The sequence below is a fragment of the Rana temporaria genome, chromosome 3 (genome assembly GCF_905171775.1).
Source record: "Rana temporaria chromosome 3, aRanTem1.1, whole genome shotgun sequence".
NCBI classification, from domain to species: Eukaryota; Metazoa; Chordata; class Amphibia; order Anura; family Ranidae; genus Rana; species Rana temporaria.
The window spans coordinates 356,876,534-356,892,230 of record NC_053491.1 but is presented as its reverse complement, the minus strand read 5'-3'; the positions used below and the strand labels follow the sequence as shown (position 1 = coordinate 356,892,230).

At 42.6% G+C, this 15,697-nt stretch overlaps 1 protein-coding gene across 1 annotated transcript in view; it reads right to left on the bottom strand.

Annotated features, from left to right (window-relative positions):
* The window catches only part of UHRF1BP1L (UHRF1 binding protein 1 like), a 147,891-nt gene that overhangs the window by 47,413 nt on the left and 84,781 nt on the right, over positions 1-15,697 (bottom strand). The window contains exons 7-12 of the mRNA XM_040345219.1: positions 15,194-15,368; positions 12,035-12,044; positions 10,594-10,754; positions 9,178-9,261; positions 1,938-2,114; positions 395-504 (exon numbers count right to left, since the gene is read on the bottom strand). Of these exons, the coding sequence (XP_040201153.1) occupies positions 395-504; positions 1,938-2,114; positions 9,178-9,261; positions 10,594-10,754; positions 12,035-12,044; positions 15,194-15,368 (717 nt within the window). The remainder of the gene's footprint in view (positions 1-394; positions 505-1,937; positions 2,115-9,177; positions 9,262-10,593; positions 10,755-12,034; positions 12,045-15,193; positions 15,369-15,697) is intronic.

Here is a 15,697-nt window from a genome sequence, read left to right as displayed (position 1 = left end):
ACTCTGCTTCAGCTAATCACGTCTGCACCATAATCTATTCAGTTACCCAATAAATGGTGGTATTATAAATCCAAATGTCTACTTTTGTTGATGGCTAACACAGTACAATGCTCTGCTGCTATGTATGAGATAAGAAGACCATCTGCAGATATGAAATGAAAGGTGTGATCATGTAATGAATGCATCTGTTAGTGTGTTTGCATTCAGTCTGTTCTTGCTTCTGTTTCACTCCCACTTGGTCAAGGATTTCAGCTCTAGTGACAAACATCCAGATCGTTCACATTCAGCTATATGCAGCTATTCTCATGAATTGATACCTTACAAATGTATTTCAACTGTGCATTTTACTGCTTGACTTCACCTCAAACTTGAGCATATTACTTTTTAAGCGTACCTGGTAAATATTAAAATCAGCCACCCGAACCACAAAGGAACTGGACATCAGTTTGGATTTAGGCAGCTCCAGAGATGCTGTGGGTGAGACCTTAATGCCGGAATCTGAACCTATAAATAAAAGCCATAGTTAAATTCCCCCAATAATCTTAGAATTACAGAATACTGAAGTATTCTGTTACACTTGACCACTGACAAGACTGGCTGTAGACCAGCAAGAAGAGCATTGTCTGTAGAGAAGTCACCACAACCAGAAACTGTTGGGAGAAACACCACAGGACCCTGGAACAAAGTACTACTCCATTTTATCTTATACCTTAGAAAAAAATGATTATCCTTTGTTTACAATTGTGGTTGGGGTAAAAATGCTGAACCACGTTTTTGCCACCTGTCAACATCCCCCACCCACTAAAAGCGGTTGTAAAGCCACTTTGTTATCTTCATAGAATGCCCTGTGTACCATTACATTATGTGCCCCTATGTATGTGCTTTATGAAAATGATGTACTGTAGGTTATACTTTATTTCAGAGGACCTCTTGGTGCTCACGTGACCGCCCGCCGCTTTCCTCCCCAATTTCAGAACAACAGCAGGAGGGGCTGAGAATCCCCTGCTGACGTCAGCTTGGAGGAGGGGAGGAGACTGGTGGGCAGTCACGTGAGCACCGAGCGGCGTTCTTAAATAAGGTATAAACCTACATATTTTTTATAAAAGCACATACCCTGGGGCATAAAATGTGATGGAACGCAGGGGATTCTATTAGGAAAACACGGTTATTATAGCAGCAGGAGGCAGGGATGGGGGAGAGGACAGAGGAGAGCTGCGGATGACAGAGGCATGCAAGTTAACCACGGTGTCAGGGCTCAGCAGTCATAATAAACGTGGTCAGTTTACAGAGGGGAGAAATGGAGATCAGACAGGTATTTTAGATTATAGAAAGGGCCAAATTACACAGCATAAGCACTGTGCTTTTATCCGTGCTTTAAAGGAACAGGATACATTTTTCTTTTAGGGTTACAACCAATAGGCAGTAGGCAGGGATGTTTACATGCCATGGCCGCAATGCTTCGCTTTGCTCCCATAGCAAAGTTCACCTGACATGTAGCGATCAGCGGGTGGCAAGCGCACAAAGTGCTATACAGTCAGACAAATAGGGAAGAGCTGCAAAAACCTACTATCCCTTGTGTGGCTGTCTCCTGGTTTGGTTAAAATCTTCCTCCTCTAATCCCACTCTACCCCTGCCTTTGTGATCTTCTGGCGCAGTGAAAGGTAATCATCAAGAGTGCCCAACTATGCCCTCCCTTTCCACCCTCTCCTCCATTTATAGAAGCTGCACTATAACGTCTATGAACGAAAAACGATCAATGAAAGGAGGACTGGCAGGTAAATGAAAGGTCATAAAAGTCAGGTATTCGTGTACAGTGGTCCGACTTTAGAGTGTGTTTCAGTGGCACACACTAGTAATACTGGTAAAAAAAAATCCATGCACACTTCAAAAAGGATATGTTTTTTTATTGCATTTTGTTCTGTTTAATAACAACTCACCTCCATATTGCTGGGACACGTTGGGCACGGTTTTAATAGGTGAACTGGAGCTGTGATCTTTCACCGCTTGTTTCAGCATATCTACATTGCATTTAAATTCTTGAAGCAGCTCCTGTGCCCAGGAACATCTGGTTTTTGTGGCATCCCCATAGTGCATCCAGTGGCAGCAACTGTCCTCTGTTATAATATAAGAGAACATGATTAGATGTCAGGACCTTTGGTAGCCACAGTAAGGTAGGTGGTTACTACCTGTGTAGTCAAGTTGAATTTATGTAACTGCCCAATAAAATAATATAATGCCTACTGTAACTAAATCACCTTTTCCTATTTACTATCAGTGCAGCATAGGGGGAACAAAACATGGCATCTGGTTGCTATGGGTAACAACAATTGTTCTTTAAACAAAACAATGCCCACAGTAACCAGACAGCTTCTTTTTCTATTTTACCTGGGCATGAAAGATGAGAGCCCTAACTGGCTGGTAAGGGTAACATGAACACTTGTCCTCTAGTTCAATACATCACTTTCATTCTACTTGCTCAAAGCTGAACTCCAAGCACAAAAATTTTCATGAAAAAATAATGGGATTTTTTCCGATTCCTGCAACATCGACACGCATATGCATCCCAATTTGAATCCTCTACATTTTGATTAGAGCAGGATGATTTGGAGGTTCTCCTTCGGGGTGACACTCTCAAAAAAAACAAAAAACATCAGAGATCTACAAGTCACTACTGTCCTCCGTTCATGAGGGTCTAGATGCCCTGCTTACTCTGTGGCACTCGGAGGAGCAGGAATTGGATAATGAAGACTGGGAGGATCTCTAGGACAGCCCATTCCAAGCATTAATACCGACTAAAGACAGGTTGATCCAATTTAAAATAGTGCACAGAATTTATTTTACACCACAAAGACTACATTATATCTGGGATTTGCCCATATCTTTTGGGAGTGCCCACAGATTAGTAGCCATTGGCGGGATGTGACCCAATTCATATATACTCTGACTACTATGCAAGTCCTTGTAAAAGTTGGGGGTTAGTTGACTCTTTGGCCATTAATAGGGCTATGCATACTTCGGTCTCCTATTATTTTATGCCAGGAAGGCGATTGTGCTCAAGTGGAAATCAGCCACGGCCCCTACTTTTTCCTTCTGGAAGCGTCTAATCAATGGGGTTGTACCCTTATACAAAGCTACCAATTTGTCTCAGTGTTGCCCGAAAAAAATTGAGAAGGTCTGGCACTTGTGAACAGACTCAGACTATACAGCTGACGATCAGGAGTCACTGTGCTATACATTGCCTGTGCAGAAGGCAGAGTTGTGGGAGGGGCCCAAGCAATGCTCCACCCACTACAAGCTGCGCAAAAAATTAAAGCCGCAGTGGTGATCAAACATCACCAAAAAAAAAGGACGCAAGTTTTGTTTGGGTACAGGTAGCAGAACCGCGCAATCGTCAGTTAAAGCGACGCAGTGGCGTATCGCAAGAAATGGCCTGGTCAGGAAGGGGGTAAATTCTTCTGGGACTAAAGTGGTTAAAAACGCACATTTAACTGCACTTTTAACACACCTGAGATCCTTTATAATATTCAGGCAAATCAAGCAGGAAGGCAGTATAAAAGGCACATTTGTAAACATGGCCGTTAGTAAGGACAGTATGCAATCCAATTGATGAGGCTGAACCTGAAAGTAGAATACTCTTCAGAAATCGCCTATCCAGCTGTGGAAAGGCCGCAAGACACAGTAATAAAGCTAAATTGGGTCACTACTTTTAGGTTGAAAGGGTCAAAAATGTGGATTTATGTTCTCGAACTTGGCGTACCAAAATAAAGCAAAAAGGGATAGCAGTAATAAAATCAAGCTAATTTTTATGCATGCACTTCCAAAATTTCTTATAGCTTATTGCCTCCTGAGAGCTCTACAAGAATACTCAAACATTCGGTTGGTTCAAATTTCCTGCTTCAGGGCTAAGAAGCTTTCTGCAGATGACTTTAAACACGTAAATATTTATAAGGCTGGGTTCACACTACGGTTTTCCCGTCCGTCAGCCGCATACGATTTATATGTAAAACCGTATGCGGCTGAAACGGACGGGAACGTATGGAACCGCACATATGTACGTTTTCCATTGACATTAATGTTAAAGGAAAACGTATGCGGTTGCCATACTGTTTTAAAAACGACCGCAAAACCGTGGTTGAACACGGTTTTGCGTACGTTTAAAAAACGTTTTGCCAGCAAATCGTACGCACCCGGATGCATCTGAGTGCATACGATTTGCAATGCATTCTCTATCTATACGTTTTCCCGTCCGGGCCCGTACGTTTTCAATACTGAAATCGTATGCGGCTGACGGACGGGAAAACCGTAGTGTGAACCCAGCAACAAAGAAAGCTTCTCCAACAGCCTGTTAAATATGCATGCTCGCAGCTTCCAATCAACTGTATGCAGGTTGGAATAAATCTCTATGATTTTAGGTAAAATCGCTGGTAACAGGTGAATGCAAATGCACAGCTGGCATAAAGGGATGATTTAAATAGCTTTGCACACAATTCTTAACGGTTTAATGCGCCTTTAGAACATGCATCCTTCAGCTACTCCCCTAACTAAGGCTGATAAATTTTTTAATAATTATACTTGCCATAACCTAAAAACTCCAGTGATGTTCACTGTGCCAGCCACCAAACACCCCTGAGCCTCTTCGCCAAGATCTGCCCAGTGCGCCGCAGTTGCATAGTTGGGAAGGTTGAATGAAGACACCAGCTTCTTCAGTTCAACCTATAAGTGTGTGTGCGCTACTAATGTTTTAAATGTCCCTGTGCATTGTGTTCACCAACACACACATCCAAGGGTGGGTTCACACGTATGTGGCAGTACGGTAGTCCGGTGCGGATCTGTTCACTGGTTCAAGCACGATTCAGGTGACATTTTTTACCTGAAAATCGAACCTAAACCGGACCCAAAAATGCACAGGACCCTTTTTAAAACTGCACCGCGGCTGCCCTGCACATGTGTGAACTGGCTCTATTGAAAGCCTGTCCGATTCACGGTTAAAAACGCATCCAATTTGCATATAAAATATGCAGACCGAGCCTAAAAGTCTGTTGAACTTATCTACACTCTCTGCTGACCCTGCCAACTGTGGAAGGGAGATCTACATCCTTATCGCGCCCTAGCAGTAAAAAAAAAAAAAAAAAAAAAAACTTACACAGTTTCTTGTTTCTGTTCATTGTGTGGCAGAGTGCCTTTATTAGAGACCTAATGCCTTGTACACACGATCGGAATTTCCGATCAAAAAAGTCAGACGGAATTTTTTCCATCGGATATTCCGACCGTGTGTGGGCCCCATCTGACGTTTTTCAGTCTGAGTTTTATAATAGAACATGTTTTGTTTTTTACCGATGGAAAAATTCCGATTGTCTGTGTGGAACTCCGACGGAGGAAGAACCACACATGCTCAGAATCAAGTGGACGCATGCTCGGAAGCATTGAACTTCATTTTTCTCGGCTCATCGTAGCGTTTTTACGTCACTGCGTTTTGGACGGTCTAAATGTGTATACAAGACATGGAAAAATATAGGTTGCGCCAACTACATAAAGGTAGCACAAAAGTGCATGAACGCAAAGTGACAAATAATCAATTATGAGTAAATGAATGACCCATTAAATACATGAGATGGGATAAAAATAAATGAAAAATTGTTTTAAATAAAAGTGAAAAATTAATTCCACCTATTACCACATGAACCCAAAAATTATTTTGTAGCAATAACAAATGCAACTTCATTAAGATGCGTAATGGCGAAATAACGTTTAAAACACCAGTGCAAAAAAGTCCTCTAGTTAGTTCTTACATATAGTGAGTATTCTTGTCATGAAGCAATCTTGTGAGATCCGCCACTAAAAATGTAATAAAATGCCTGCTTACATCCCAGTTCCAGATGTCATGCCAAGTCATGCCCAGTTCCAGATGTCATGCCAAGACAAAATGTGGTGCTGGCCGAACACACACAAATAAACCCGTTCCTGCTGGTAGTATGGTGGGTGGTGACGTCAGACGCCGTTCTGGTCCAGGCGGAACGGAATGGCTTCTGACGTCACCACCCACCATACTACCAGCAGGAACGGGTTTACATGTGTGTGTCCGGCCAGCACCACATTTTCAAGGCCGTTTATACCGCTCCAATTGTAAGTGTGTTTTTTACTTTCTTCCCAATAAATTTGTTACCATTTTACACTGTGTGAGCATTATGTTTTCTTGGCATGACATCTGGAACTGGGATGTACTGAGTGTGTCTTGATGTGCGCTGTCCTGGATAACGATACTCGGTTTTGACTGGACCAGATAGGGCAATTCAGTTCAAAGCTTCTCCTGATCCTCTGTAGTGGGGGGTCACGGAGATCTGGTAAGCAGGCATTTGTTACATTTTCGGTGGTGGATCTCACAAGATTGCTTCATGACAAGAATACTCACTATTTGGAAGAACTAACTAAAGGAATTTTTTGCATGGGTGTTTTAAATGTTATTTCACCATTACGCATCTTAATTAAGTTGCATTTGTTATTGCTACAAAATAATTTTTTGGTTCATGTGGTAATAGGTGGAATACATTTTTCACTTTTATTTAAAAAAAAAATCATTTATTTATTTTTATCACATCTCATGTATTTAATGGGTCATTCATTTACTCATAATTGATTATTTGTCACTTTGGGTTCATGCACTTTTGTGCTACCTTTATGTAGTTTGCACAACCTATATTTTTCCATATTTGTTCACTGTTTTGCAGCAGGTTTTGCAGCTTTTTCACTACTATTGCTTCCACCCATTCACTGTGGGAATTTTTCACATTCTTAGCGCAGTTTCTTTTTCCTTTTTTCCTATACCTATTTATGCAAGACATATAGCCAGATTCAGAGAGAGTTAGGCCGGTGTATCAATAGATACGCCGACCTAACTCGGAATCTGCGCCGTCCTAAGTTTAAGTGTATGCTCAAACTGAGATACACTTAAACCTAGCTAAGATACGACGGCCTGCGCCGTTGTATCTTAGGGTGCAATTTTTCCTTTGGCCGCTAGGTGGCGCTTCTGTCGAGTTCGGCGTAGAATATGTAAATGCCTAGATACGCCGATTCACGAACGTACGTGCGCCCATCGCAGTAAAGATACGCCGTTTACATTAGCCATTTTCCGGCGTAAAGTTATTCCATCAAATAGCTGGCCTAGTCAATGTTAAGTATGGCCGTCGTTCCCGTGCCGAAATTTGAAAATTTTACGTTGTTTGCGTAAGTCATCCGTGAATAGGGCTGGACGTAATTTACGTTCACGTCGAAACCAATACGTCCTTGCGGCGTACTTTGGAGCAAAGCACACTGGGATATGTACACGGACGGCGCATGTGCCGTTCGTAAAAAACGTCAATCATGTCGGGTCAGCCTCCATTAACATAAAACACGCCCCCTCATCCTCATTTGAATTAGGCGCGCTTACGCCGGCCACATTTACGCTACGCCGCCGTAAGTTAGGAGGCAAGTACTTTGTGAATGCAGTACTTACGCCGCCTTAAAGATGCGCGCCCCTACATGAATCTAGCTAATAGTATGTTAGGTAGATTCACACACATTTGCCTAACTTTAGGGCAGCCTAGCCTAGCCTGTTTAGGCTACACCGCCGTAAATTAGTTAGGCTAGTAGTGATTCACAATCTACTTACCTGCTAATCTACGGCGGTGTAGCCTAAAACGAGCGGGCGAAAGGGCGCCTAATTCAAATTGCTTGGAGGGGGGCGTGTTGTATGGAAATGAGGCTTGACCTCACATTTTTTGACGTTTTTTGACACTGCGCATGCGCCGGGCGACTACATTTCCCACTTCGCATTGCGGCTAAGTACGCCGTACGGGCCTATCGATTTCGACGTGTACGTAAACGACGTAAATACCGATTCGCGGACGACTTGCGCAAACAACGTAAAAAATTTGAACCTCGCGGCGGGAACGGCGGCCATACTTAACATTGTTATTCCACCTCATAGGTGGAATAAATTTAGGCGGCCTATCCCTTACGGAAACGACGTAATTCAACGGCGTAGGCCTGGCGTACGTTCGTGAATCGGCGTATCCCCTCATTTACATAATCTACGCCGGCCGCAATGGAAGCGCCATCTAGCGGCCATAAGAAACATTGCAAGCTAAGATAGAACGGCGCAAGCCGGCCTATCTTAGCTTTGTTTAAGCGTATCTCTGTTTGAGCATACGCTTAAACAAACGCCGGCATAGATTCAGAGTTAGGTCGGCTTATCTGTAGATAAGCCAGCCTAACTCTTATCTGTAGATAAGCCAGCCTAACTCTTTGTGAATCTACCTATGTATGCTTGAACAGGATTCCGACGGAAAATTCCATCGGATTTTATTCCATCGGAAATTCCGATTGTGTGTACAGGGCATAAGAAAAGTTTCCTCCTTATGCTAGAGTCACCTTTCAAGGATTTGTAGAACACGATCATTCTTCCCGATTGGCAATTAGACCTGCACAGTATACTTAAGATGTGGCCAAACTATAGTTTTGTAAAAGTGGTAGAATTAAGGCTCCATTCACACCTGAGCGTATCGATTTACTGGCATTTTTCAGGCGTTTTTGAAAGCTTTTTTTTAAAGCGTTATTGAAGTGTATTACAAGCGTTTTACAGCTTCAGATGTAGGAGTTTACTTCTCATTAAGTATTAATTTTTATGATTTATCTACGTTAACCTTCTAAAATTCCTTGGTTTAGATGAGAGAGGGGTACATATTCTGTGTATCTGTACCCGTGTTCTCCTTCGGGATTTATAGGCTACAATTGGCTAAGCAGAAAATTCTTCAGATAGCATTTTATATGGTGCAAAATGCCCCCTTGCATGGAATTATGAGATAACACAGAAAATTGAGGGGGGTAAAAAAACACACATGGGAAAGCCTGAAACTATATTAATGAGTACTCCCAGAACAGGCAGGAATAATTTTAGATGAAAATAAATGCATGGTTTGGCATCTTAAATGCCTGATATAACAATAATGACGCAAGGCCTCATTCACATGGGCATGCTTAAGCATACACACGTGCAAGGGCTGTGTTTGCTGGCTACTGTAGATTTTAAATGATGGCAGTTTTACTTGAATGTGTTTTTATCAATCTACATGGCCTGCCAAACTGGTAAATGTACAATAAATTCCATAACGGACTAGCACAAGCTGCACAAAGTCATACCTTCTCTGTGATAAGGATAGTAGTCAACGGTCAGCTGACTAAAGGATAACTGCATAGCGCCCCCAGTGATCCTCCGGTCCAGCACTGTAAAACAGAAGTTTGTGGTCACAATGTATCACACAATAACCATACTTTTACAACTACAAGGAAGCCGACAAAGGTTTTATCATCTTTTGAAAGAAACTTTATATAACAGCTTGTATTAATCAAAGCAGACCCTCTCTGCACATGCCTAAATTCTGTTTACAGATACAGATCTGCACCTCAATAATTATAATAAATATTAAATCTAAAATGTATTCAGATTTTTGTCTTCCCTGAACCCCCTGCACTTAACATGCTTATTAAATGTTTACATTAAAATACATTAAATACCTTATTTTAGACCCATTGATGTCCTCACTAGTTTTCTGTGTTTCTTGAAGCAATATGGCAGATCATGGCAGGTGGGAGGGGCCAGCAAGGTGCTGTAAATAGCTTTTTTTAATTTTGGATAAGTTGAAAGTGTACCCGTCACGACACTGGACTATGGTGGGAAAAATGACCTGGCAAGGAACTGGACCAGGGGGTAGTGTGGTGGCCGTCTATGGCTGTATGATCTTTCATGATGGTGACTAGTGTATAAATGCATTGCTTGTTTTGTTTATGGCTTTGTACTTGTTTGCTATATTTTCTATGATTATGGTACTTTGGACTGTATGTACTTAATTCCAAATAAAAACTTTTGTTTTTGGACAAAAAAAAGTGTACCTGTCAGGTTTTATTGCTGTATGTGCCCCTGCGATTCACCCTCTATTCGTTTTCATAACCATTGTTTTGGAGACAAGTTATGGGAAATCCAATTTTTTTTATTTGGAATTAAAAGAATAGAGGGAAAATTTTCTAATAAAGACACCTGCTTGGGTGACAGCTGTCTAAGAAGGGGAATACCCCTTACTTTGGAAAGATTCTCATTTCCTGCACCTTCCCCTATTCCTTCACCTTCACATCTCAGATCGCCCCCAATTCCTGCACCATCACATCACCTCAATTTCTACACCATTATACCTCAGATCAGACTCAATTTCACCTTCAGATCTCAAATAAGCCCGACTCACATCAAATCAGACCCAGTTCCTGCACATCTAAATTAGTAGTTCCCAACAGCTGGTTAATTGCCAGTTCAAAATGACAGTTGGCAAATTGGAGCATCTGATTCCACACCAGGACCAGCTCTAGCCTGTCTGATGTGGGGATGCAGTAAAAAAAAAAATGTCAAGAGGGCAGAGGATGGGAGGTTAGTTTGTAGGGCAGTGTACAGAGGTCAGCCAAAGCAGGGGCGGGGTCAGTAAGGTTGAGAACAGGTGCTTTGTACACCACAGTGCGCAGAAAGTTCCAGGTCTAGGAGAAGGCACTGATGGCGTGAAGCGTGCTCACCTTTCTCCTTGGAGTGAATGTCATCACAGATGTGCAGGTCCAGGTGGGAGATGAGTAGGTGATAGGAGGTTTCCTTCACATCAAAGTCTCGGAATAGCTTTAGGATGGCCTGGTTCTGCTCAGCGGTTGTGGTGGACTGTTGGGTCTTCACCTGCTGAGAGCTTGTAGGAGGTGTCCAGCTCTGTAAAAGTAAACACTGTATAAAACTTTTGTTCTACATACCTCAAAGAGCCCATAGACCAGGCATTTTTTTGGTTTAACTAGCAGGTTGAATGAAAAAAACTGACTTGATTCCCATTCACACACTTGATGTGGATGGGGGAATCCTCACCACTGAGCTATTGTATTCTAACAGTGGAGAGACTTCCCCACCATCACAATACACTGAAGAGAATTGCATGCTCGAGCCTGAAGCACTGTCCAAGAGTGGAAAATTCAACAGGGCGGTTGTACATAAATCGATCTACCAATCCACTTATCTACAACCTTCCTGCCCTCGGAGCCCACCCAGGTGTGTGAGAATAGGGAATGAATATTCCCTATTCTCACACTGAATTGCCTCTCCGCCCATCAGGAAGCACGGGTCTAAAACCCTTTTGCCGATAGGCTAAAAGGAAAATCGTTCTGATTGGCCGGCGAGGAGGAGGGAGGAGACAGAAGCTGCCGAGCAGGGGAAGGAGAAGCTGCTTGTGATGCCCGTGGAGGAGAGCCAGTGAAGCAGCCAGTGATTGCCTGCCATGGATGGGTTAAATGCACTGACGCGGGTCCCGCCCCCAATTTATTTTTCTTATTTTAACATCCGCCGCCACTGGACCCTAGTCCATCTAGTGAGTGAACGAAAGAGGGCGACTACTTTCCTACAAACAGTGAGACGATGGAGAGCAAACTGTAGCCACCCTCTGTTTTTAGAAGGAGATAATAACAGTCATGTCCATACAGTGGCTAAAACAACTGATAGAGATAACAATCAATCAGTGTAGGGTGATTAAACATTTGCACTGTTAAAACTTTCAAGACCTATGAGAAAGCGATCACAGCAGCAAAAAATAAATAAAATGAAAAAAATTGAATTTGGGGATTTGGAGAGCACTGACACACTCAGGGCCAGATCCACATAGAAATGGATCGGCACAGCCTATCAGAGATACGCTACGCCGCCGTAACTTTTCCGGCTTTGGTTCGAATCCTGAAAGATTGCGCGCCGAATGTTACGGCGGCGTAGTGTATTTCTGGCGGCGGAATTCAAATCGGCGATTAGGGCGTGATTAATTTAAATAAAGCGTGTCCCCGCGCCGATTGAACTGCGCATGCTCTGTTTCGAAAATTTCCCGCCGTGCTTTGTGCGAAATGACGTCGCAACAACGTCATTTTTTGAACTTAGACGTGACTTACGTCTATCCCTATTCACGGACGACTTACGCAAAAATTTTGACGCGGGAACGACGGCCATACTTAACATGGCAAGTCTATCTATACGCCGCAAAATAGCAGCTTTAACTATACGCCGGAAAAAGCCGACTAGAGACGACGTAAGAGAATGCGACGGCCGCTCATACGTTCGTGGATCGTCGGAAAAAGCTAATTTGCATACCCGACGCAGAAAGCAACGCGAACTCCACCCAGCGGACGCCGAAGTATTGCATCTACGATCCGAAGGCGTACAAAGCCATACGCCTGTTGGATCGAACCCAGATGCCGTTGTATCTTGGTTTGAGGATTCAAACTAAAGATACGACGCGGGTAATTTGAAAGTACGCCGGCGTATCAGTAGATACGCCGGCGTACTCTCTCTCTGGATCTGGCCCTCAGAGTTTATTGCCACTTTAAGAAAACTACATACAAAGAGGCAGCATGCCACACAACGCCCAAAATAGATTTCAAGTTTACATACATGTTAATGTTCCTATTCTAAAATAACTTTGTTTATCAGTTACCACTTTTCTTGTGAAAGCCCCCTGTTCACATCTCGCGTAGCAGGTACAAGCGTTTCAGTTTGCAATATTTTATTCACTAGATGGGCTGCCCTATGCATGCCTTTCGCCCCAAAAAAGCTTCTGCTCCTTTTTGGTCGATTAGCTTCACACAAAGGTGTGTTTTGTCGCACTTTCTGCATGATTATGTCACGCGACAGTCGCAGGAAATTCATACGGCGTATCACGCGCTTTACTGCGAGTTGGAATCCCAATTACAAATGTCCAAGTGTGAATGGGGCTGAATTGTCTTGTGCACAGTAATCACACACAGACTTCCTAAAGACAGTTGGTGCCATGCCCCATTTTTGAATTGAGCACCTGTCCAAAAATAATGCATTCCTCTGGCGGAACCAAAAGAAAACGATTTTTGAACTTATGCTCAGAGATGCAAGCGCTTATTTCTCCCTGTTGTCCCGCTTTGTATCACATACACATATCTGTATACACAGTATACATATCACATATACAAATCTTCTGGTTCAAGACCCATTCAGCAGATTCCCTGGAAACCAAAAGTTTTGTTTGAACCTGTATATATGATACAAAGTGGAATCTTGGGAAGGAAAAGGCACTTGCATCTCTGAGTATAAGCTAGAATGTTTCCATATAGTGTTGTGTTGTAGTCAAGCTGCTTTGGAGCGAAGACAGCGCAGAAATATTTTTTTTACGGCCAGTTCACACAATCTACGTGTTAGTGTCCGTTTTAGAGTGTGGGCTGATGTCGATTTTACAGGGCAGTAAGGGGGGTGATACGTTTTTTGTTTTTTTCCCACTTTATTTGGCATGTACACTCTATTCAAGCCTCCACACAGCAGCTGAGAGTGATGCCCTGTGGCATTTTGACCAGTGGTGCCATCTAATACGCTGTGGAAAAATTAAGCAGGTCTGCATTTTACCGCACTGCACATCACTGCAGAGGTTGAACGGGCCACATAGGAAATATTTGTTTTGTATGTAAAACCCAGGTCACCACATATAGTCTATGAACAAGTCCTGGTTTGTAGAAAACATTTTTTCTACTTATCATGGAATGTAGATTGTTGAAGTATGTAGAACAAAGAGGTACACAGAACAAACACGCGTCACATAATCTAATCTTACTGCACTCACTACTGCCTTCTGACTTTTCATTGTGATTGTTCTACAATGTATAACTACTGGCAGCAAGGATGGTTAGATGTTAAAGCGGATCATCCAAAAGGAGAAGTTCCACTTTTTTTACCCCCGCCCCCTAGTTTTCGAAGGTGCCCTACTCCCACTTCCGCTGGAATCTCCTAGACAATTCCACCTGAAGGTCTTCAATACTCCTTCCTCCCCCCACACACACACCTTTAAGGAACATGTAACAGGTCCCAGACACCTTTATGGGACACCCAACAGGTACCAGAAAGCTGTGGGTCCAATCAAAAGGTGCTGTGCGTCTCGCACATGTGTAATGGGGAGCTAACTGTGAAGGTGGAAGGAGTCACAGCCAGTTTCCTACTTTTAAGATGCCAGTGGCGGGAACCTGAAGACTGGTGAAGAACCGCCCAAGGTGGGGATCCCTGTACAGGTGTTTGTTTATTAAAAACTAGCAAATAAGAGAGAGAGAGAGAGAAAGAGAAAGAGAGAGAGAGAGAAAGGCGCACCTAATGCATTACCACAATAACATTTATTGAGAGATTAAAAGGGTAACATATGCTCACAAATGTAATAGATAAATGCGCATATCATGACAAGTAACCTCCACTACATGAAGGTCTATTAATATCCATCGGTCCGGCCAGAAGACCAGGAGGTATCCAAACTCTGACACGTTTTAAGGGCAAGCCCTCTTCATCAGAGTAAAAAAAAAAAGGAAAACAAACAGGCTGGTTGTACAAAAGTTGGGTGGAACGACTTCCATACACCTAGGGTGCCCATACGTGGATTGACAGCACTATCAAAATGTGAAATAACGAGTGGTTGATGCCTTGTAGCACACATTCATTTACTCCCCCAAGCATGTGCATGGAGTCCGCATTTCTCTTTTTGGTATGAACTTCACTCCACAAGCATTTGCCCTCATGCCGCGTACACACGGTCGTTTTTTGTGATGAAATAAAACGACGTTTTAAAAAACGTCATTTAAAATGATCGTGTGTGGGCTGTATGTCGTTTTTTTTTCGAACATGCTTAAATTTTTTATGTCGTTTTTCAAAATGTAGTTTGTGTCATAAAAAATGATCGTGTGTGTGGGCTAAAACGACGTTTAAAATTACGTTTTTAAATCCACGCATGCTCAGAAGCAAGTTATGACACGAGCTTGAATGGAACAGAGTGCCGTCGTACGTGTTGTACGTAACCACGTTTTGCTAAAGCATTTTAAAAAAAAGATGGTGTGTAGGCAACGTCGTTTTTGTAAATGAAGTTTGAAAAACGTTGTTTTTTTCATGAGAAAAAACAACGTTTTTTTACAAGACAAAAAACGACCGTGTGTACACGGCATCAGAGTGTGTCTGAGATAGGGTTATTAGACTGTCAGCTCATTCTGGAGCAGGAACTGATGTAATAGCCTATTTACCCTGTACAGCACTGCAGATTTAAAGTACAATAAAATCACTTTACACCAGCACTGATAGCTGGTGTTGGTAGGGTAGCCGAGTCACCTGTGTGGCTCTGCGTTCTGGCCATGCTTTTCCTCTGTTCCGTTGACTTTTCTATTGCTTCGCTAAGAGATTTAGCATACTGAACCATGGCCTTCAACTGCGAGTCCGTCAGCACCCACAATAAGTCGTCCAGTATCAGCACCAGCTTCGAGGCCACCACATTACAGTCTTTTAACTGTTGAGGATATAAAGCACACATGGTGGTGTCAGTAATAGAAGCACCTTAAAAAGGGAATCTACAGATTATATACTGTAGGCGCACAATGACAAGGGAATACAAAAATATCACCAATGAACGTTATCATTTAAAAAAAACTGTGTATACAGATTGTAAAAAAATACAATAGAAATGGAGCAGCCTATTCTATGCAATAGTATTCAATGGTAAATGTAACCAATCCCTGTAACTACATCAAAATCTTCCTAAAGTGAAAAATGAAGCAGCAGTATTTGCGTTCTGTACATGCTGGCTCTTTTTCCTGCTTATTAGTTGAACATAGGCTC